Source organism: Rana temporaria, chromosome 13 (assembly GCF_905171775.1).
Source record: "Rana temporaria chromosome 13, aRanTem1.1, whole genome shotgun sequence".
NCBI classification, from domain to species: domain Eukaryota; kingdom Metazoa; phylum Chordata; class Amphibia; order Anura; family Ranidae; genus Rana; species Rana temporaria.
Window position 1 is genome coordinate 35,987,945 of NC_053501.1, and position 25,235 is coordinate 36,013,179.

Here is a 25,235-nt window from a genome sequence, read left to right on the forward strand (position 1 = left end):
GCTGGGACACCATCGTTGGGCAGGCTGATTTTACCCAAGTAGACTTGGGCACAATCAGCATGCCAGATATTAAGCATGAGAATATTGCCAGTGGCTATAGCTGTTAGCAGTAATCATTGTGCTCTCCCGGCAGAGATTTTACCCCAGCCCTCACCGGGAGAGCACAATAGCTTCATGGGAGGGATTCCCTCGTCAACACTGACTCGGTTTATGGGGAAAATCAAGCACTTTTTTTTTTTTTTAACTCATGGTTATGGGAAAAATAATTGTATAATCTATGGCCTGCCTTAGTGTTGAGCGCTTTTCAGTGAAAGATCACATTTTGTTCCTTGCTTGTCATACAGTTGATGGTGGGGGAGTACACATTGGTCCCTTACATAGTCCATAAAATCACGATATGTTGACCTGCAAAAAATAGTTTTCCTTTCTCTAATTTTTTTTAATTTACAGCTCTGATTAAAAAAAAAAAATGGAACTTTACCTGAATGCTTTAAGTGCAAGCTGAAATAGTTCTGGATTTCCAGTTAACCAATCCAAAGAAATAGACCATGGGATCCCACCTAAATATGCTCGAAACAACCAGGCAGAACTAGGAGATGAGTTTTCCATGCCAAAAAAGGCATAATAAATAGACGTCAAACCTTGAATATACAAGTCTCTTAGTGAACTGTCCCTGATACCCTCCTCGAGAAGAGCAGAGGGCTTCTCACCTATATGGTGAAAGTCTAACTGAGTCAAAACAAACTCATACCACTCTGTTGGAAACATCTGTTTCATCTCCCTCATTTTCAAATTTAACAAGGAGACAAATATCCAGTCTTGAGGTATACTGAGAAACTTTGAGTAGGAGGAATTGAATTCCACCATTTTGAAATGTTCAACGAGAGTTGTGTTTCCTCGGTCAGTTGCAGGAAGACCAAATCCTACTACAGAGTACAATTTATCTACTGCTACATCTTGCTCCACATGAGCATCGATATGTGTCTGGACGCTCCCAGGGATGGAAAACCCATCACTGGCTCCAGCTATGACTGGTTTAATGCCAGAAGTCTTTGGATGTGGAAGAATTTCAAAGATGTCATCATCAGACCACTCATCACCAAGTTCTTCATGAAAACTTTCCAGATCCTTTGATGATTCTTTGTGTTCTATGTGGTGTGGACCAACAATTTCTTGGTGTTTCCCTGACAGGCTCAGCTCTTTCTCTTTGCTTTGTTCTGTGTATCTGTCTTCTTGGACTTTTGACTTTTTGTAGCAAGTCTGAATAAGCACCCACAAAAGCACTTTAATGAAATCGTCTTTGAATTGTTTCAAGTTCTCGTGTGAATCGATTATACCAGACAAAACATTCCGGGCATCAGAGTACACTCTGACTGGAACAACAGTGCATGGCGTTAAGACGTTCCCAAAATGGTTGTTGAAGGAAAACCGACTAGTATTTTCTGCCTGCTCAAATGCCATTTCAAAAACTTCATCCACTCTCCGAGCTTCGGCTGTATGACAAGAGGTCTCCTGCAACTCTAATCCCTAGGGCAGATAAAGAATATCAAAATTACATTACCACAATCAAATCAATAGCATATGTTAGAGATTAAAGTGATTGTAAAGTCTTGTTTTCTTCTATAAAAATAACATACCTGTTATATTTACCTGCTTGGTTGTAGTGGATTTGCACAAATTAGATCCTCCTCTTCTTGGGTCACTCTTCTGTGCTCCTGGCCCCCTGCTCTTGTTGAGTGCCCCCACAGCAAGTAGCTTGCTATGGGGCACCCAAGCCGAGCTGTAGCTCCATGTGTCCATTCAGACATGGAGCTGCGGTTTGGCCCAGCCCCCTCTCGCTCCCAATTGGCTAACTGACTTTGATTGACAGCAGTGGGAGGCAATTGTGTCACTGCTGTGTCTCAGCCAATCAGGAGGGAGAGTCCCAGATGGCCGAGACACTCGTGGACATTGCTGGACAGAGATGGGACTCAGGCAAGTATTAGGGGGGCTGCTGCACACAGAAGGCTTTATATCTTCATACATAGAATTCATGAAGATAAAAAAAAAATCTTCAGACTTTACAGTCAAATTTTAAAACGTTACATATAACGTTTTTTATGCAACCCAGAGCCTAGGGGATGAGTTCCTCTAAACCCACGATGGGATTGATTATCTTAAACTGGCTGTCATGCACACTAAATTCATATGGCTGCCAATATCTAGATTCTACATGGCCCTGATCCTTACTGTCCTACCTAGAAGCACCATGAAAAGTATTTTACATGTGGATGCAATTAATTAAATACAGTGCCATGACAAAATGTATTCAAACCCCTTGAAATGTTCCACATTTTGTCATGTTACAACCAAAAATGTAAATGTATTTTATTGGTATTTTATGTGATAGACCAACACAAAGTGGCAAATAATTGTGAAGTGGAAGGAAAATTATAAATAGTTTTCATTTTGGTGTGCATTTGTATTCAGCCCCTTTCACTCTGATACCCCTAACTAAAATCTAGTGGAACCAATTGCCTTCAGAAGTCACCTAATTAGTACATAGAGTCCATTTGTGTGCAATTTAATCTCAGTATAAATACAGCTGTTCTGTGAAGCCCTCCACCAGGCAGGTCCGGGATAAAGTTGTGGAGAAGTTTAAAGCATGGTTAGGTTATAAAACAAATATCCTTTGAAGTTTTTAACATCTCATGGAGCACTATTCAATCCATCATCTGAAAATGTAAAGAGTATGGCACAACTGCAAACATACCAAGACATGGCCGTCCACCTAAACTGACATGCTAAGCAAGGAGAGCATTAATTAGAGACGCAGCCAAGAGGTCCATGGTAACTCTGGAGGAGCTGCAGAGATCTACTGCTCAGGTGGGTAAAATGTCCACAGGACAACTATTAGTGGTGCACTCCACAAATCTTGCCTATATGGAAGAGTGACAAGAAGAAAGCCATTGTTGAAAGAAAGCCATAAAAAGTCATGTTTGCAGTTTGTGAGAAGCCATGTTGTGGACTAACATGTGAAAGAAGGTGCTTGAATTGAATTGAACTTTTTGGCCTAAAAGCTAAATGCTATGTGTGGAGGAAAAATAACACTGCACATCACCCTAAACACACCAAACATGGCGGTGGCAGCATAATGTCATAGGGATGCTTTTCTTCAGCAGGAACAGGGACACTAGTCAGAGTCGATGGAAAGATAAATGGAGCCAAATACAGGGAAATCTTAGAAGAATACCTATTAGAGTCTACAAAAAAGACTTAGGACGGGCAGAGGTTCCCTTCTAGCAGGACACGTCCCTAAACATACAGCCAGAGCGGCAAAGGAATGGTTTAGTTTAAAGCATATTCATGTGTTAGAATGGCTCAAAGTCCAGACCTAAATCCAATTGAGAATCTGTGGCAAGGCTTGAAAATTGCTGTTCACAGAGGCTCTCCATCCAATCTGACAGAACGTGAACTATTCTGCAAAGAAGAATGGGCAAACATTTCACTCTCTAGATCAGTGATGGTGAACCTTGGCACCCCAGATGTTTTGGAACTACATTTCCCATGATGCTCATGCACTCTGCAGTGTAGATGAGCATCATGGCAAATGTAGTTCCAAAACATCTGGGGTGCCAAGGTTCGCCATCACTGCTCTAGATGTTCAAAGCTGGTAGAAACATACCCAAGAAGACTTGCAGCTGTAATTGAAGCGAAAGGTGGTTCTACAAATAATTGAGGGGGGTGGGGGGGTCAAATGATCAAATGTAAATTAAGTAAACTTCTGATTTAAAGGAAGACAGCTAAATACAAAAGTTGAAATGCAAGTTATTATTTCTGATAAAAGATTTGTAATTTTGTTCCAACAGTCTAAAGATCCAGGTACCCCTTCCTATACACTGTAACCAGGTTCTGAACCTCCCTGCACACTACACTACATGTATGCAATATAGCCAGGTGAAAGATCCCCCCAAGCTTGCAACTAAGCAGTGATGAAGGGGCAGCACGCCAATGAGGTAATTTCTACACCAATGAGGCCGCTGCTCTGCCCTTTGCAAGCTTGTGGGAATATGTTAGACCATTTCAAAGAAAAGTATAATCCTTTAGCAAATTAATGTTATTAATACTTACATTTATTAACAAACAGACGCATTAGAACTCTGTACATACTGCCCTATAACATTGTTTAAGTGTAATGCTGATCAAAATAATTTTAATAAAACGGGTTGGGTAAGGGTTAAGACTTTCATTGTGTTTTCACTAGTATTTGATGCCTTATTTAGACTTTCCCTCATTTCCTTTCCTGACGCGCACATGGCAACATACATGTGATATATCTCCACCTCTATAGCCACCCACAGGATTTGTTTAAATCTATAAAAAGGAAAACTAGAGCAATCTTCCCCGTTCTCCTTTTTGTCCTCAAGATCTACACCTGCAAGACCGTGATGTTGCGATAAGTCCCTAACTGCCCACTGAGTTAGAGTCCGTCTGGGTTCAGCCTCTTTCAGGTGCAGTCACACATCTTAGGTTGTTAAATACACCCTTCTGGTGGTCTTTTGGGGCTGAGGAGTTCTCTAACTAGAGACATCAGAACTTCACGTGATGCACCTGAGCTGGTGTTTGGTTGCTGGAGTCCATGCTGCAGGTGTTTCTTTGAACACTTGAGCTGAATCCTGGTGAGGGAGTTAAAGCTGCATTTGTTTATCTCCCACAGGTTTGTGCTATCCCTTTTTGTTTTTCCTCCCTTGCCTCTAACTTCATTAGACGTCGACATTTTCCTTTGTGAGAGCGATTTGTTTTTTGTTTTGTTTTTTGTCTGCAGATATTTCCTTTCACCTGTGGCTCTTCCTGTGACCGGCGTGTGTATGATCCTGTCCAGGATCATACACACTGTCAGGGCCAAAGCGCTGTACTTCCTCCTTTAACACACCAGCGTAGTAGATTGGCTTCCCGGCGGCTAACTGGGCACTTTAGGCGTGTGCACATACGCATGTGACCTCTCGGGGCCAATCACCAGCGTGACCGCCCTATTTAAACCAGCTCCTGTCAGTAGACAGGTTGCTGGTTTATCGTCAGCTACTTCCTGAACCTGTGTCTCTGGAAACCATTTCCTGTTGGAATTCCGTTCGACTCACCTCTCACCTGGAACCTGACCTCGGATTGCTTCACCACTCTATTGAACTCTTCTGACCCCGACTTCGGCTTGTGACCTGGACTCTGTTGTTGTTTCTCCTGCCCTTGAACCTCTTGGCTTGTGACCCGGATCTGCTGTCTTCTCTGCTCCCCGAACCTTGGCTTGCACCCCGGACTTTCCAGTTTGTTTCTTGGACTCTTTCAGTACCGGTTATCCGGCTTCAGTATCGTTTGTTCCTGTTTCCGTCTGCAGTCACCCAGAAGCACCTGTCATCTACAACCGTCACCGGTCAAAGCTTCTCCACTGGCACCGGTACCGCCTCGTGCTTCCGCCACCTGTTCCAAAACTCAGTGGGCGGGCGCGCTTGGTCGTAAAGGTGAACCACCCTTGGCAGTTCGGTCTCGGTGAGTACTTGATTCCTGATACACACGCAGAGGTGATCAAACACCACCAAAAGAAAGCTCTATTTGTGGGAAAAAAAGGACGCCAATTTTGTTTGGGAGCCACGTCGCACGACCTTGCAATTGTCAGTTAAAGCGACGCAGTGCCGAGGGCTTAAAGGAACACTAAAGGTTTGTTATTTATTAGATCAATTGATTGCTGTAAGCTAGAGCATTTAAATATAACTTACCTCGTTTTTTCTTTTGACCTCCAAAATACAGTAATCCAGGTTTGAAAATGCCATTTCCTGTCACTCCTCTTCTTGCTTTCCACCAGCATCTGAGCTGTTTTGCATGGTGGAAAGCAGAATGTGCTCACCCCCTCCCTATGACTACAGCCCTGCGTGAAGATGCTCTCTTATCCCTCACAGGCATGGAGGCTAAGCCTAATGGGAACTGTAGTTCCCATTAAGTCCTGATGTAGCAAGAATGAATGTGCACCGCAAACCAGGAAGTCAGTGAGAATAACGATTCAGGAGTGACAGAGGTGAATAAAACAGCTCGATTTCAACAGGTATCAAACTAGTTATAATGCAAAACATTACTTTTTACTTTATCAGCTACTGTCAGACTTTAATTTAAGAGGAAAATATTTTTCTTTACAACCCCTTTAAGTGGTTAAGAAGAGTTGAGAAGGATGAAGCCTTCTAGCTATGATGCTAGAGCTAATGTGTAATCATCAACCTTTTCTTATTCAGCTTTAAAGTTATAATGCATTCGAAGAATGTCAGTTTCAGTAGGTGCTGAAAATACAGATCACAGTTAAAATATTTACCTTTACATTTACACAGCAGTAAGTATAACCCCTTTCAAGAATCAGCAGCCATATTAATCGGTCTTGGAAACGACAAAGGAAGTGTGATCCTGGAGTAACCACACCTGTAAAAAAAAAAAAAAAAAAAAAAACACCTTAAATAAGGATTGACCTGTTTGGTTGCCATTTAACGTATGCAAACCCATCTTTTTGCTGTTTTTTTTTTTCCCTGAAAGAATGCTTTCGATTAACCATTGCACCGGTATCGTGCAAAATTGCAACTGCCACAGTTTTATTCTACAGGGCCTCCGATTTCAACAAATATGTTTTTGGGGTTTAAAGTCATTTCTAGTTAAAAATGTGTGCGGAAAATGAAACAATTGCCTTGGGTGAAAAGTGGGTAAGCACCCACACTGCAAGTTATTAATTTGATTTTTTTTCTTGAGGGAGCGGAACAGGGCATTTAATTATGTATGTGATGTAAGTAGCTCCTCACAAATAGTTTTATTTAGTTTTATTATATGGCAGGGGAGAAAGAAGAAATAACTCTTATGTGACAGAAGAGCTGGATGTAATAAAATCTCAGTGGCTGCTATTCCTAGCATTGAGAACATGTCTGGGAACACAAGAGGGCCACTTCCTGCCTGATTGCCATACTTTCTCCATGTGCTGTGGCAACACTCCATGGAAACACAAGTAAACCACTTGGAAAACAACATAATTATGAAAGTCAAACCCTTTCATCAAACAACAGGGTGTCAGCCAGTCTAATTCTCAGTTTCACTTGTATATTCCGTTATCTTCTATAGACAGGTATGTACAAGTAAAATAATTCATGGTTACGGGAAAGACTCAAAGCAGAGGTTATATTATTTTTAACCACTTAACCCCCGGACCATATTGCTGCCCAAAGACCAGAGCACTTTTTGCGATTCGGGACTGCGTCGCTTTAACTGACAATTGCGCGGTCGTGCGACGTGGCTCCCAAACAAAATTGGCATTCTTTTTTTCCCCCACAAATAGAGCTTTCTTTTGGTGGTATTTGATCACCTCTGCGGTTTTTAGTTTTTGCGCTATAAACAAAAATAGAGCGACAATTTTGAAAAAAATGATTTTTTTTTACTTTTTGCTATAATAAATATCCCCCAAAAATATATAAAAAAAAAAAAACATATTTTTCTCTCAGTTTAGGCCGATACGTATTCTTCTACATATTTTTTGTAAAAAAAAAAAAAAATCGCAATAAGCGTTTATTGATTGGTTTGCGCAAAAGTTATAGCGTTTACAAAATAGGGGGTATTTTCATGGCATTTTTACTAATATTTTTTTTTTACTAGCAATGGCGGCGATCAGTGTTTTTTTTTCGGTACTGTGACATTATGGCGGACACTTCGGACACATTTTTGGGACCATTGGCATTTTTATAGCGATCAGTGCTATAAAAATGCATTAGATTACTATACAAATGCCACTGGCAGTGAAGGGGTTAACACTAGGGGGCGGGGAAGGGGTTAAGTATGTTCCCTGGGTGTGTTTTAGCTGTAGGGGGGGGTGGCCTCACTAGGGGAAATGACTGATCTTCTGTTCATACATTGTATGAACAGAGGATCAGCATTTCCCCCCCTGACAGGACCGGGAGCTGTGTGTTTACACACACAGCTCCCGGTCCCCGCTCTGTAACAAGCAATCACGTGTGCCCGGCGGCGATCGTGCCCGCCGGGCACACGCACGGGAGAAAGCGGGGCGCGCGCGCGCCTAGTGGCCTGCGCGAAAGACGACGTTATACTACGTGTTCTCGCGCAGGGGAGCCGATTTGCCGCTGTAAAAGGACGGTGGGCGGTCGGCAAGTAGTTAAAGAAGCTTTAACCACCTCAATACCGGGCACTTTCATCCCTTTGCTTCCTAGGCCAATATTCAGCTCTCTCACATTTTGAATGAGAATTGCGCAGTCATACTACACTGTGCCCAAATGAAATTTGTATAATTTTGTTCACACAAATAAAGCCTTATTTTGGTGGTCGTTATTCACTACTTGGTTTTTTATTTTTTGCGATATAAGCGAAAAAATTTTTTTTTTTTTTAAATATAATATATATATATATATTTTCTACTTACTCTTTTAAAAGAAATCGAATAAAATCTAATTCCATCACAAATTTAGGCCAAAATGTATTCTGCTACATGTCTTTGGTAAAAAGAAAAATCCTGATAAGTGTATAATAATTGGTTTGTGTGATCACGGACAGATTTGCGCAGATGATCACTGGGACAGATGATTTTATAGGGACATATGTGGGACAGTGTTTTTACTGTGTGGGGACACTAGCCCGGTGATCAGTGTATAAAATGCTGTAAAAACATCTTAGAATCACCGATTACCGGCCGGCTGCAGAAATCCGCTCTCCTTCTCCTCACTGACAAGCTCTGTGTGAGGAGGAGGTGAGCCCATCACCTAGCAACCGGCTCTCTATTTACATCACATGATGGCTATGATTGGACACAGCCATGATCAGGAGGGCCAATCATAGAGCCCTCCTGCGGATTCAATATTTGGAAAACTAAAGCTATTAAATATTTAGGTATTCAAATTCCATCCAACCTTGAATTTCTTCATGATTTAAATTATAAACCTTTAGTGTCATTTGTAAACAACAGGTTGAAGCATTGGTGGGTTTTCAAATATTCATGGTTTGGAAGGATGGCACTCCCCAAAATAGATATTTTGCACTGTATCCTCTATATCTTTTAAACTGTACCAATAAACCCCCCACATTCCTGCTTCAGTTCTTTAAAATCTTTATTCATGCGTAATATTTGTGCCGATTCTCATGCTAGAATCAGTTATGACACCTTAACCAGGCCCAAATATTTGGGAGGAGTGAGTATTCCCCATATGGGTCATTAGTACAGAGGTTCACATAGCTACAATATTAGATTGGTTTCCCATGTCTTCAAGGAAATTATGGGAACAAATCGAAAAATCTCTATCTCCTTATGCAGCTAGAGGAGGGAGTTACATCCTCCTCCTCCGAATGCCTTGGCCTCCCTGCACTTGACTGTTTGCCAGGATCCCATTGTTGCCACAATGTTTGTTCTTGGGTTTAAAAGCTCTTTAAGCAATATGGAATGTATGGGCTGGGGAATGGCCGTTTCTATTAGTTGCTCCTCACATAAATGCAAGGTGTTTTGTGATTAGAGGAGATTCCGACATTAATCTGCACCTACTCCAATCACAAAATGCCTTAATTTCAACTGTCTGACATTTTTTCTGATAGCTCAGACAAGCTTTATAAATTCTGCACTTTGAACAGATGTAAAGAAGAGAAGACTGCAGATAAAAAAGATTTTTTTTTATGTAGGAGGATATTTTTCATTTCTGTGCATCACTTGAGGCTAGTCACATCACTGGGTATATGTAAGGGTTTACATTTACAATCACTTTACAGTAAACCCGTTGCATTGCCTTGCAGTAACCATGACAGGAGTCTGGCTTCTCTATAGCATCCCCACATTTAGACAAAGTCCAGGACCTAGAAAACATTGACCACAAAGTTATTGAGTCATCTTCTCCACAGTATCGTTACACCTACCTAGACTTCCAGAAGCAATTGCAGATTGCAGAGCTGCAGCAAAGCCCGGGACCATTTGCTGGTAATAGACGGTATCAGAGCACACACAGGCTGCAGCACCTACAGCACCAGGCCAGCTGCGAATAGGTCTGGGGAATCCCACCAGGAACACCGGGAGAGTGAAAAGTGCCAGTAATGGAGAGGATAGCACCGCTGACAGGATAATGAAGGTCAGTACCAATGGGAAGAAAATAATGTTTATTGTAATTAAGCTGCTTGTCGACTTCCTTCTTTGCTTCTTTTCAGTCCAGGATGTCAGTAAAACAGTTATAGCAAACTGAAGTTTGGAGACTAGCTGATATAGACGATCACGTATTACAGCAACCTGAAAAATGTCATAACAGAGGTACAATTATATTTAAAAGTTATCTACCAAAAGAGTCAATGACTTATTTCATCAAAATAAGATCTATCCATTAAATAATCATGTTAACATTTTTGGATGTTGGAAAGTTTATTCTGATACCTTCTTTGAGAGACAATAGTGAAATCCACCTTGAAGTAGACCTTTCCCTCCTGCTCCTTCTATGAAGCATTATAGATTACAGTTTACAGTACGGTAAGCTAAAAACATAATCCATTGTTGCTTGAACCATATCTTGCTCTCTCCTCCTTTCCCCACACTGCTCTGCACCCCTTCCTGTCAAATCATGCCACCATCTTTAAAGCCAACATCATCAGTGGCCAGTTTCTTCTTCTGCATTTTCTGCACTGGGCAAAGATAACACCAGTACCAGATCTTAGGCATGCACAGTATGAGATCTGACATGGTTATGTGTTGCTTACACATTGTAATGGCTTTAGCAATGTGAGAAATTCCACCCTTTGATTTCTCTTGACAGCATATCTAAACCCAACAACAAAAATGTGGCTGCATTAGTTAATTTCTTTTTGGCTTTTTCCCCTTTCTTTTAACCTGGTGATCCTGCCAGTAACACACATCCTGTACTGGGGTGACAATGATCACTACCTGTATTGTCTATAGAGGCAACAGTGGTGTCACCCTGGCCTGCTCTTCTGATTTTGAATACAAAGCCTTCCCCTTCTTTTCATCTTCATTACATCGGGAGGCTTTCCTCTGTAGCTTATAGAAGATAGCTGGGGAAACTGATAACATTTCATAATATATCAGTTGAATGTGCAGGGAATTACTGGTACACTGAAAATGTTATACTTGCCTGCTCTGTGCAGTTGTTTTGCACCGAGCAGTCCGGACCCTTCTCTTTTCAGGTCCCCCATCTGTGCTCCTGGCTCCTCCCTCCCAAGCAGCCTGCAATGGGGGCACCTGAGCAGGCGCGCATGGCTGGTGCAAGGATTTTTTAACTCTAGGTGAAACCTAATTTTGTTGGCCCCATTGTTGGCCCCTGACCCCACCCTTTGCCCTGCCCATGTATGCAGTGGAGGTGGAGATTTTTGTGGTGCTTCTCCACCTATTTCTTCAGCCGTGGTCCACAGGTCCACACCTGCGCCTCTGGACCCGGCCTGAAGCCTCCCTTCTTTTCATCTTCATTACATCGGGAGGCTTTCCTCTGTAGCTTATAGAAGATAGGTGGGGAAACTGATAACATTTCATAATATATCAGTTGAATGTGCAGGGAATTACTGGGACACTGAAATTCTGGCAAGACACATGTATTTTCTTTACTTGCAGAAAATCTACTTTATGGGTGCTTTTACACTTGTGAATGCACATTGTCTGCAACCAGCTGCAAGAACCACACCTGGGGTTCCCACAATTAGCTGTGAGTAGGCAGCCTCAATCAAAGCAATGGGAGGCTGTTGGCTCTCGCAGCTAAAGGTACCCATTCATCAGTGTTCACATGTGGGTGATCGGGCCTGGGCCCAGACTGCCTGCGTCCAGGACCAATCACCCACGTTTGAGCGCTGCTTGAGTGATTGCATGTGAGAGGCATCAGCCTCCCATTGCTTTCAATGGGGCTGCCACAGCTAATCATGGAAACTCCAGTTGAGGGTCTCGCAGATGATTGCAGACAGGTTGCATTCACACGTATGAATGCACCTGTACTTTTAAGGCAGCTCCCAAGTACACAAACCCTTAGGATCCACTCACACTTGTGGCGACTTGTAATACGACTTTGGACACATGGGGGTTATTTACTAAAGCTGGAGAGTGCAAAATCTGGTGCATTTCTGCAGAGAAACCCAACCAGCTTCCAGGTTTTATTGTCAAAGCTTAAAGTGATTGTAAAGTCTATTTAAAAAAAATATATATATAACAAACATGTTATACTTGCCTGCTCTATGCAGTTGTTTTGCACCGAGCAGTCCGGACCCTTCTCTTTTCAGGTCCCCCGTCTGTGCTCCTGGCTCCTCCCTCCTGTCGGGTGCCCCCACAGCAAGCAGCCTGCAATGGGGGCACCTGAGCAGGCGCGCAGGGCTGGTGCAAGGATTTTTTAACCCTAGGGGAAACCTAATTTTGTTGGCCCCATTTTTGGCCCCTGACCCCACCCCCTTCGCCCTGCCCATGTATGCAGTGGAGGTGGAGATTTTTGGAGATTTTTGTGGTGCTTCTTCACCTATTTCTTCAGCCGTGGTCCACAGGTCCACACCTGCGCCTCTGGACCCGGCCTGAAGACAAATAGTGGTGGCACTGGCTCGCTTCCTCACGCCAGCCTTGGTCTGCAGGTATATGGACACGCTAGGGAAGTATACAGACAGGCTAGGGTAGTATATACACAGGCCTTTACAAACTCTGAAAGCTGCAAGTGAAAAATGAAAACCTCCAGATTTTTTGAGAAATTTTGGGGTACGTTTGATTCTCACCATTTTGCAAAAAGGCACAATTTTAAAATTTATTTACTCAACACAGGATAAGCTTTGTGTGTTTTTATCTGCTAATAATGGTTTTAGTGTATTTTTAGCAACAATATTGTTTTGATAAACATTTGCACGTGTGCAAACCTGGTCACTAACTACAACAAATGTCTTATCTCTGTGCTTGCCAACAAGGGTTTCTCCACCGAGTACCAAGTCATGTTTTGCTTTGGGAACAAATACTTATTTTACTCACTTAACTGCAACTCAATTTATAACATTTGTATTGTGTTTTTTCTTGATTTTTGGTTGATATTCTATTATTTAAAATACACCCATGATAAAAAATTACAGCCCCTTCATGTCTTTGTAAGTGGGCAAACTTACAAACCCTGCAGGGGATCAAATAATTTTTTCCCCCCACTTTAGCAGCGTACCAGTCCTTCGGTGGGGTGGCTATATTAGTTTCCTTTTATCCGGCTAAGGACATGTTCAGCAAGTACAAAAAATACCTGTTAATTTTGACAGAAATGCAATTCCTGTCACTTTCTATGAGCTGAAAACACAGCTTAAAGTGGAGTTCCACCCATAAATATAACATTACCTCAGTAGTTATAAAAAAATGTCATTAGTCCTTTAAGTTTTTTTTTTTTTTTTTTAGATGCCTTCAAAGTGTTGTTGCTAGGCAGAATAGTTAATCTTCCCACTTCCTGCACCTAGGTGCTTAAGCTTCCTAACCTACACCGCACAGACTCCTGGGAATGTAGTGGGTGTAACTTTCCAGGAGTCTGTGCACTCCCCAGTCTCGAAGAATCATGTGACTTGGACAGTACAGGTGCTGAAACCTGATCTGAAACCTATTACACTGCTTGTGCAGCACTAAGCATGTGCGAGATCTGCAAGGCTGAAATCCAGGAAGTCATACAGTCTGGCTTCATGATGCCCACACTTAAGATGGCTCCAGTCAATTTCTATTTTATAAAGTGTCTAAATGCTGTAACAACCTAACAAAATGGACCTTAGTTTACAGACTAACTTTACTAGAATACATTAAGCTTGTGTATTACAGGGGTATTTATATTTAAAAAGTGAAATTGTGGCCGGAACTCCGCTTTAAACCAATGTTAGTAAACTACTAATTTAGTTCTCTTGTTAAAAAAAATAAACTACTAATTCAGTAAACCCCATGCAGACATGTTTGAAGGCCAGTCTTGTGTCAATCATAGCTCCTTCCATAGGTACAAGAAAGAAGTAAGTGTAGTCATGAAGGGACAGAAAATGCACTATTTACAGGATTATTAGCTGAAAATAAAGGGAAAAAATATGCAGCCGTCACATAGTTCTAACATACATCTTCTCCTGGGATCACAATACTGCTCCTTCACAGATACAGTACAGAGAGAGAGCACTGTCACCCTAGAATAAAAATCGTGTTACTGGCAACAACATTGCGTAAAAAAAAAAAAAGAGAAAACCATTACAGCCACCTCATTTAAGGGAAATGGCAAAACATACAATATTTGTTTTTGGGTGTGGATACACTTTAAATAATCTTTATGCAAGGTAATGCGGATATGCCTAACACAGGTATGATTAGTATAAAAGTGCCAGTCTGACACCTACCAAAAGAAGCCTTATCCCTGTGTCCAGATCAATGTTCCACCAGACGGTTGTGTTAAAAACAAAGAGCTGTACAATTGATACAGTGACCATCTCCAGCAAGGCATTTTCTGTGTTCTGCCATATCTAGAGGAAAATAAAAAACACCTTGCACATGAACACTAAAATAATTACACACAAGTATATATAAATAAATATATAAAACTTTTATATATGGCCACAAATAACACAGAGCAGCCAGCAGAGCTGTAGTTTGTAACTGAGAGATAAAAAGTATTTGCAAAATTATCATCACTGAGAAACCTTTGCCAAAAGCCATTCACCAAAATCAAATAAAATATTTTTTAAGCATGCTGAGAAGGAAGGTGTTGCAGAGATTTATAGAGCTCCAAAACATTTATAGCTAATCATTAACCAGAAGCTTAGCTTTCATATTCTGGGCTCAGACAAGAGAGGACCCCAGCATAAGTATAGCAATATGATGTTGTCATGTCCATGCTCACTGGGAGTGTGACTGGAAGTCAGTCTGACACATGGTAGCAGTCTTCAGAACTAAACTGAAAGTTCCGACCCCCTAAAAAAATTCAAAGTCAACAGCTACATATACCATAGCTGCTGACTTTTATTGTTAGGACACTTACCTGTCCTGGAATCCAGCAATGTCAGCTCCACAGCCTATGTTTCCATCCGCTCTCGGGTGCTGCCATCGCAACTGCCTGTAAGGGAAACCGTCAGTGAAGCCTTTATGAATGGCCCGGCATTCGGGGAAGGAGGAGGGGGGGCCAAACTTCCAAGTTAGCCTGCCGCGGTGAGATCTCTTGGAAGTGGGAACAGATACCTGTCAAAAAAACAGGTATCCCCCCCCTCCCCAAAAAGTGCCAAATGTGGCACCAAATGGGGGGAGGAGGCAGATAAGCAGAGCTTCCACTTTTGGGTGGAACTCGGTTTTAAGAATTATTATAATGAAGTGATTATTGGCTTCCCTATAGCTGTTCAGAGAGCATGGTAGTCCAGGTTTGACACAAAAAAAAAAAAAAGTTAACAAAGGAATATCAATCATATACTAAATAGCAGCTTATGCCTACAATTGGTCAATTCATTCTCCCTTTGGGACATTAATACAGTCAAACACAAGTATAACACCATCATATTGTAGATAAGATTTGAACCTCTCAGGTTAAAAAAAAGTACAAAGGGGTTAGGGGTGTACCATCATCCTAGTATCGAAGATAAAGTTGACGGGTTCAGGGAATCCCCAGAAACCCTGAAAGCCGACAGACAATGAGTGGGCGGGGAGGACTATACCGGTACGGGGTAAAGTGTTTATACTCAACCAGAGTGCTACAAAAGAGTTATTTTTAAAAAGATTTATTCACAAAATATACATAAAAAATATATTTTAAAAAGAACAGACAATACATTTAAAATACAGTACATATACAGCGATTAGGTCACCAGATGTGCAATCCCTTCAGAGATAAGGAGGGGGTACAGGTGAACCAGAAGCGCCATGAGACAAACATGGCGCTTTTTGTACTAGTAATGGCATCGATTTTTAGCAGGACAGCGTCCTTGTGGCAGACAGATCGGACACTTTTTTGGGACCATTGACATTTATACAGCGATCAGAGCTAAAAATAGCCACTGATACTGTATACATGTCACTGGCAGAAAAGGGGTTAACAGGGGGCTGTCAAGGGGTTAAATGTGTTCCCTCATGTGTGTTCTAACTGTCGGGGGATGGGGCTGCCTGGAGGAGGAGACCGAAGGCTGTTCCTAATCTTTAGGAGCAGCAGATCTGTCTCTCCTGCCCTGACAGAACGGAGATCTGTCCGTTTACATTGACAGATCTCCGTCAGGAGCGCTTGCGGGTGGCCAGCGGGCATCACGACTGCTGGACACACACATAGCCGCAGGCGTGCGCGCTCCCTACAGCTCTTAAAGCGGCCGACGTACCATGGCGGCGATTCGCCCAGGGGAGACAACGTGCCACAGTATAACTGTGGAGGTTGGTCCTTAAGTGGTTAATGAATCTATAGAAAGCTGCATTATACTGCAATTATATGGCCTAGGTAGAAGCAGGTAAGTACGCTCCCTGTTCTTGTAGCAATCTTGTTGCTAGTGAGTGGCTACTAGGAATAGATTTGCAAGTGTGAAAGAGGCCTAATGGTACACTGAGCTGGATGTCCTGTCTGAGCACAGTTACAATGCTTCCTGAAGCAGTTCATTGTGTTAAACACGAATTAAAACATAGACTCTATTTCATTGTACATCTATAACAGAAATATTTCTCACAACTGCTAGAAGAAAGTAATATAGGAGCTGTATCTCACAGCACTTCCTTACCATCCTGTAAGCCCTTGTGAGTCCAATGCAGGCTGATACCGAAGGCAGTGAATACAGTGAAGCATCCAGAGAGAGGTATGCCACCATCATTAAAGGAGACGCTAAAACAAGACAGGAACAAAATAAAAGGGTCAGTCCATTCAGTAATTACCATTTTACTTTAAATAGATTCCACTGGACTAAATCATCTTCTAACTTCTATACCCCAGGGGGGTGCTAGTAAAAAAAACTCCCACATCTGACTTCCTAGCACCTGCCTTGGCCTTTCTAAGTCACTCTCCCAGATGAATCTTTCAGTTCAGAGAATATAATCCCTGAAATATATAAGAAATTGAATGGTCCAGCCAAGACTAAGTGCATCTAAAGCCAGACAGATACAGTAGATAAAAAAAAACTACACTAGGAAATTATTAAAGCCATTCCATTTGCTGTATTTGTGCCTTTGGTGGGACTTCCCTTTCTTTCTGTACCAAAAGACACAACTACAAGTGAGAGGAAATATCATTAAAGTGAAAGGAAATATCTTCTTAGAAAGTTGTCATTGAAACAGATGTCCTCTCTATTCCTGTCCTGTGACAACTGTAACACTTTGGATTTTGAATCACTTCCAATTTCAGGAGACAATGATCACCAGTCCAAAAAGATAATCTGAATCTCACAGGGACAGAGAAAAAAGAAAAAAAGAAAAAGGAGTATCTATGGTCAAATTTTTATAAACATATTTATTTCCACATTGTTTTTCAGTTATTTCTAGCCTACTCATATTAATCTGATTGACCTTGAAGTTTGTACACCTACTTTGTGAAGATCCCCACACATTTACTTTCTTGCATTCTGTGGCACATATTTACTATGCCCTGTGAGAAGGAATTGCTGTGTTATGGAATTCACAAAGCCTGCCTTCTGATCTACAGAGGTGCAGAGAGGAGGAGCTTCAGAAAACACTGACTGCAGACAGCAAGGTACCATGGGATATGTAGTACTTAGAAATAGAACATTTAAATTCTGTCCTTAAAGTGGATGTAAACCCGCAAAAAAATGTCACAATGTAGAGTATATGATTCCCTATCATCTGTGCCCAGTCTTGCCACACAGAGTTTATCCAGCGCTGAGCAATCCTCTTTTAATGTTCAGTGAAAATTAACAGAATTCCAGATAAAAACTTGCCAAATTATAAAGTCTGTTTCTCTGTTCTTGCTTTGTGTTACAGGTTATTTACATATCTAGAGCTTGGACATGTTTATCATATGTTATGTTTATCATAATATGAGGTGATCCAAAGTTCATTTTATATTACCAGGATATGTAAATAACCTGTAACACAAAGCAAGAACAGAGAAACAGACTTTATAATTTGGCAAGTTTTTATCTGGAATTCTGTTAATTTTCACTGAACATTAAAAGAGGATTGCTCAGCGCTGGATTAACTCTGTGTGGCAAGACTGGGCACAGATGATAGGAAATCTTATACTCTACATTGTGACAATAAAAATTTTTTTTGGGGGTTTACATCCACTTTAAGAGCATAGGACATGGGGATAAGTTACTTGATCCACCTGACAATGGTGGAGTGAAAAGCAGGATGCCCTTTACAAGAGCCCACAGGCAAAACAAAGAGACTCAGTGCAAACAAAGGCTGTGGCAGTTTAGGATGACCCTGACAGCTCTGACCACATCCTGGCAATGTAGGGCAATTTTCTTGTCATATTTTTGGGCAAGATAAAAACAAGAAGGGACAACTAACTTATTGAAGTGAAAAGAAAAAAAAAGACTCTTAGGTAGGAAAGAAGATTTGTCTAAAAACTACTTTGTCCTTGTGAAAAACAAGAAAGCGCTCTATACAAAAAAGAGCTGCCAACTCAGAAACACGCTTAACAGAAGTAATGGCCAATTCGAAGGTAACTTGCAAGTGAGGCCCTACAATAGAATGTCTCTAATTGGTTCAAATATATATATTTTTTCTATATCAGAAACTCCCTAAAGAAAAAAAAAAATAGTTAGAAAATATTTCTGGAGGAGAACAGGTCCAAAACAAAAAAACTGTAATCTCACGGTGTGGCGGGTTACATAGGTATGCTCTAGAGGTGGTCCTAGCAGGGTGCCCCCCTGCCCCAAAGCACCTACCCCCCATGTTGAGGGCATGCAGCCTGGCACGGTTAAGGGGGGGGGGGGGAGTGCTCGCTCGTCCCCACCCCCTTTCCTGACCGGCCGGGCTGCTGCTCGGATACAGGTCTGGTATGGATTTTGGGCGGAACCCCACGCCGTTTTTTCGGCATATGGCGGTTCCCCTTAAAATCCATAGCAGACCTGCCTCTATAAGGAGAACCCATGCCGGTTTTTTATTTGAAATTTGGCGTGGAGTTCCCCCTTAAGAGTCATACCAAACACAGTGCTTGGTATTGGCAGGGATCAAAGTCGAATCCCCGTTCAATATTGTGCCGCAGCTAAACGCAACCGCAGCTAAAAGCACTGTACAAATGCAGCTGATCGCTGTGCCTGGAGTCTTGAATCCCATCAAAACATGAACATGCTTTTAGCTGCGGCAAAACAGCCGTCCGTGTGAAAGGGGCCTTATAGCGCTCTTCTGAACAGTTCCGCTGTTATCAGCCTGAGAACTCCTGACATATTTTTTGACTTTTTAGACAAAAGCAGCCAGAATCTTTTGTCAAAAGAAGGTTGCTAAAATAGATTAGCAGTGAGCAGCTCCTATTACAAAGCAGCTCTCAGAGTCTCTGCCTATGAGGAGAGGGGGTGTGTGCCTTTCCTCCAATCAGCAATGTTAGCTATCTTGGCTGTATGCCCAGACATCACACTCTGTTAACCAGGAACAGAAAATCTAACAAAATCTGAACTTTCTAAACGGTATATAAATGTGAAGACAGCAAATATACATATAAAACCTATGTAGGGAGATTTGGTTAATCTCTGTGATTCATCTGAGGCTGTTCACTTCACTGGGTGTATGGAGGGTTTACATCCACTTTAAGATTGCTTACTTTATTCAAACTTGGTGTATGTCATATACAGTATGTATTAGGCAATCAAATCTTCAATAACACAAAGCGCATATTCATTTTATGCAAAGCTGCGTTAATGTGTCTATTTCTGAGCAGGGGGTTATTCTTATATGACTCAGTGACTCACAAAAGGTTAAGAACCAATGAACTAAAGCAAAAACACTTTTTTGGAAGATCATGGAAAGGATAGAACTTTTGCCAATGGAGTTGACTGACTAAAAGAGCAGAGTATGTTTATCTGGCAAAGAAGGCATGACGCACAGCTTCACCTCATATAGTATGCCAACTTATCTTTGCTAAATGAACCTATACTCCTAAAAGTGTATGTGAACCGAACACCAAAAATGTAAAATACGGGAGTTTACTTTGGGTTGGTCTGGTGATTGCACGTTTTCTTTTTTTCCAGCCCGTTTGCTTTGGCAATGACAGATACACTTTACTGAGAGATCTAGAGTCTATTTGAGCCCATATCTCTCCTCTGCCATCAGAAGCATCTGATCAAACTGACATGTTAAGCCAAAAACGAACGTGACAAAATCCTTGTTGCTTACTTCCAGTTTCATACACCATAGAGACGATCAGGGAATGGATGTTCTTCCATACTCTATGGTAAGCAGACCTGACCGCCTACATTGGTCCCGGGTTCACTGTTGGAATGGAATCGCCCGGGAAAGGCAGTAGGCATTGGGAAGGCCCCCTGTAAAAGTGATCAGAAAAAAGAATTGCCTGATCTAAAAAATTATACCAGGATCATGGCTGCAGCTAGAGCCATGATCCTGGCATAACCACTTAAAACTAAGGACATACTGGTACATCCTACTGCAGGAAAGTAGTTAAATCTGTCAATTCAGAGCTTGTGAAATTCATTTGGGCCTATAAAAAACCTAAACTAAATTGTAGCCTCCCATCCTTCCCCGAGATTCATTGTGAGGTCACAGTTCCAGACATAACTAAATATTACACTGCATCCTCACCCCCCCCCCCCCCTCCCCAAACAAAAATCAATCTTGGCTGGAGTTAGGATTTATACAACTGTGAGAATTCAATACTTACCCAAAGTGAGCAAAAAACTTCTTACAAGAGCTGCTTTCTGTAATCGACTTTGTTTCTTCATGAAGACATTTAGCATCCTAATGTCATTTTGGAAAAAGGGATTTCTTATGATCCCCAAAATATAAGCACCTTGAATTTCTCTGAGCATCCACAAAAAGACTAAAAGTACAATGAGGCAGTAGCTCACGATGGCCTGTGGGCTTAATAAGGAAAATGTTGAATAACAAAAGTGATGCAACAGACTGGACTCGAGCAGGACCAAGCTCAGGATGACACAGTAAAATACCGGCTCTTTCCAAGTCATTTTCCAATGGAAGCCATCACTAACTCTTGTACACCTGCTGCTTTTACTGAGGAGGATAATTGCCATCTCTGTTAAGTTAAGACTGAGGATGAAGCCAAATCCACTTATGAACAAAACAACACCAATTGAATTTGGAATGAAATAGGCCGATATGGTTACTCCAGCTGATATGATAAAAGTGATTAACAACCTGCCAAAAAAGAAACAAAGAAATGAAAACATGAAAGTGTATCAAATTTAACATATGATACACAACTTTCATTAATGTATATTATGTACAGTTTTGTTTTTTTAATTCCTTTTTTTTAAATTTTGTTTGGTAATCCAGCCAGTAGGGATGCTCCACATCACAAGGTGACAACGCTGCACCTTTAGCATCTTGCTAATAGAGCAAAGTTGTCTCCCTGTGCTCCCAAGAATTACAGGCTGAAATGCCAACAGACAGTGCAACATGTTCTATGCAAGAGAGTGCCAGACACACCTTCCGAAATGTCCCCAGAACTATCGATGACAGTGGCTATGTTCAGGGCAGGTTTTACCGGTACTTACAAATAACATAGATAACTTTTAATAAAACTTTAATGAGGAACTCCAGTTAAAATAAACATTAGTCCCATTATGTAATCATTCAAAAATCTGCAACGTTTCAGATAAATATTTAGATAAATCCAGAATAATCTTCTAACATGGTATGTTTTCTGTTTCTGCCCACCTGACAAGTGTAATTATAAAACAACGGCCTTGTGATCTTGTGATGTAGAAGCTGTGAATTCAAGTTATTTTATTTGATGTTTTCTATGGTCAGAACAGACAGACAAAAGTGGACAATAAGAGCCCATTCACATGGGTCCGACTTTGGATCCAATTTCAAGTCGTCCCAAGTCACGCTGCATGAAGAAATCAATGTAAGTGAATGGAGCTGTCTTAATGTACACTACCGAAGTCGCTCCGACTTCAGAAAAGGTTCCTGTAACTACTTCAATCCAACTTGTACCCATTGATTTCAATGGAAGTCGCCTCCAAGTCGGATCCCCATTCATAGTGAGGCAACTTTACAAGAAGTCGCCCGTGTGAACCGGCTCTAAGGCAAACCCCTCCCTCCTACAGAGCTGGTATTTGGTATGAATCATGAGGGGGAACTCCACACCAAATTTTAAATAAAAAACTGGCTTGGGTTCCCCCTCCAAGAGTATATGGCGTGGGGGTCCCCCCAAAATCCATACCAGACCCTTATCCAAGCACGCAGCCTGGCCGATCAGGAAATGGGGTGGGGATGAACGAGCGCCCCCCTCCTGAACCGTACCAGGCCGCATGCCCTCAACATAGGGGGAGGGGTAGGTGCTTTGGGGCAGGGGGGTGCCCCACGCCCCCCCCAACCCAAAGCACCTTGTCTTTCAGACAACCCTGGCCGTTGGTTGTTGGGGTTTGCGGGCGGGGGGCTTACCGGAATCCGGGAGCAACCTTTAATAAGTTGCCCCCAGATCCCGGCCCCAACCCTATGTGAATGAGTATGGGGTACATCGTATCCCTACCCATTCACCTGGGGGGGGGAAAGTGTCAAGAAAAAACACACACTAGACAGGTTTTTAAAGTAATTAGGCAGCTCTGGGGGTCTTCTGCCGACTTCTCCACGCTCTGGTTCTTTCTGCCTTCTGCCGGGCTCCTTCGCCATCTTCTTCCAGCTCTTTTACTAGTGGTGGCCCGGTCTTCTCCCTCCTTCCGACTTCTCCGCTCTCTTCTCCTGCTCTCCAGTTCTTTCTGCCTTCTGCCGGGCTCCTCCGCTATCTTCTTCCAGCTCTTTTACTAGTGACGGCCTGGTCTTCTGCATCGTCTTCTACCCTCTTCTTCGATGTTGACACAACGCTTTTTTCCGATGCAATACCGGATGCGCAGCGATTTATATAGGCATGGGGCGTGGCCACCAGGTGATATCACCTGGTGACCCCGCCCCTTATGTTGTCACCACCCAGAGCATGATGAGACTGGGATGTTAAAAGAGGCCTATATAAATCATTGCGCACTGCGCACCCGGCATTACAGCAGGAGGAAGCGTTGTGTCAACATCGAAGAAGAGAAGAGGGAAAAAGATGATGCAGAAGACCGGGCTGCCGCTAGTAAAAGAGCTGGAAGATAGCGGCGGCTGCAACTAACGATTATTTTCATAATCGATTAGTTGGCCGATTATTGTTTCGATTAATCGGATAATAGCCTTTAAAAAATATATATATATATATATAATTTTTTAAATTTTTTTGGGCCAATTTGTTGTTGGGCAGATTACAAAACACAAATTGCCGCAAAAACACATTACATGCTTTTCTGCAGCTTCTCCATTGAAGTACATTGAACCAAAAAAAATAAAAAAATAGCACCGTTTTGCGTTAAAAAGTCCTTGCCCTTTCCAAATACGCAGCAGCTGAAAAAAAAAATCATGGATGTGAACGTGTCCCCTAGGAAAACATGTAAATGAACTGTAGTGTGTTTCTGCAAAAAGCACCAAAAAAAACAGAGGTTGTGACTCCAGGCCTGAGATGTTTAGTAACATAATGGGGTTAAAAAAAAACAAAAATAAGTACAAAAAGAGCAAATAATGGCTAATGTAAGGGGGTTAATTTTTTTACTGTGGGACAGTGAAAGTAATATTTACAGTAGCGATTTGCCTTTTTGTACTATAAAGGGCTAATTTTAGTTTTTTTAACCCCATTATGTTACTGGCTGATTAATCGATTATGAAAATTGTAATCGATTAATTTGCTAATCGATTAGTTGTTTTGGCCCTAATATATATATATATATATATATATATATATATATATATATATATATATATATATATACACACATACACACACTAACACTATATATATATATATATATATTATATATATAGTCTTGCAAGAGCTCTTTGCTCTTTGCTCTTGTTACTTGTGTGACACCTTGGGAATGAGGCACCTTTTTATAGGCCATCAGTTTAGACTGAACCAGCAGATATTAATTTGCACTGATAAGGGGCAGAATTGCTTTAGAATCACTGATACATTTCAGCAGGTGTCTTGGCTTTATGTGTTCAATACTTTTTCCCTGTGTCATTCCATTTTATTACACAGAACTTAATTTCTGAACTTATTTGTTTTGGTTTCCTTGTATGTATGGGTTGCATGGGTTGTTACCGACGTGGTGAAAATGTCAATAGCGCCTTTAGAAATATATTTATCTTTTTTTTTTTTTTTTTGTAACTAATCTTTTTCCCCCTCATTTGAAATGTGTTTTTTTTTTTTTTTTTACTTAATGCTGAACTTCAAAGACAAGGTACAACAGCTTGATAATATTTTGATTAATTTGCAATGAAATCATGAATGCATGAAATTAAAGTAAAATAAAGTTACCGCAAGTTACTGGACATTGGCGATCCTCCCAAGACAAACTCCAGCGTCTGCTCCATTCCCCAGAGGACGAGTGCATCAAGAGGTGGTAGAATTCCCAAAGCCCAAAGAATCGGCAGAAACAGGAATATGATATGCAATATTTTGTTGGCCCAAACTAAAGCTGGCACGGACACAACAAATCTACAATGAAAGAGAAGTTATTCATTTATATACACAAGCTTGTGACTAGGAAAAGGTCCGTATCAAAAGGAAAACTCAAATTAAAAATCACCACTGAAGATGAAGAGTATCCTCTCAATTTATAACATTGGTTTGCATATTTTTTTTTTTTTATCCGCTGTCCAAAATGCAATTTTGCTTGCCAAAGACATGTAGCAGAATACATTTTGGCCCAAATTTATGAAGAAATTAGCTTTTAAAAAAAAAAAAATTATTGGATATGTTTTATAGCAGAGTATAGTGAGCTCTGCAGTACCTGTAGTGAACGTTGCATGTTAATTATATGCAGATGGGGCAGTTGTTTAATTAGCAGGCACACCTGGTAAATTCAAAACAAGCATATGATGAAAAGATTTTATACAACCTATAAAATGGGGGATTTACTCACATAAATTAACCACTTGACCTCCAGAAGATTTACCCCCCCCCCCCACCCCAACCTGCCCATTTTTTTGGCAATACGGCACTGCATTAATTTAACTGACAATTGAGCAGTCATGCAACCCTGTACCCAAATAAAATGTAATGTTCTTTGTTCCCACAAATAGAGCTTTCTTTTGGTGGTATTTGATCACC

General features: G+C 41.4%; 1 protein-coding gene across 2 annotated transcripts in view; it reads right to left on the reverse strand.

The window, feature by feature from the left end:
* PCNX4 (pecanex 4) overlaps nucleotides 1–25,235 on the reverse strand; it is a 51,492-nt gene that overhangs the window by 6,910 nt on the left and 19,347 nt on the right. For both annotated transcript variants that reach the window (XM_040333298.1, XM_040333299.1), the window contains exons 4-10: nucleotides 24,441–24,620; nucleotides 20,751–21,244; nucleotides 16,681–16,781; nucleotides 14,338–14,460; nucleotides 9,901–10,264; nucleotides 6,332–6,435; nucleotides 482–1,527 (exon numbers count right to left, since the gene is read on the reverse strand). In XM_040333298.1, the coding sequence (XP_040189232.1) occupies nucleotides 482–1,527; nucleotides 6,332–6,435; nucleotides 9,901–10,264; nucleotides 14,338–14,460; nucleotides 16,681–16,781; nucleotides 20,751–21,244; nucleotides 24,441–24,620 (2,412 nt within the window). The remainder of the gene's footprint in view (nucleotides 1–481; nucleotides 1,528–6,331; nucleotides 6,436–9,900; nucleotides 10,265–14,337; nucleotides 14,461–16,680; nucleotides 16,782–20,750; nucleotides 21,245–24,440; nucleotides 24,621–25,235) is intronic.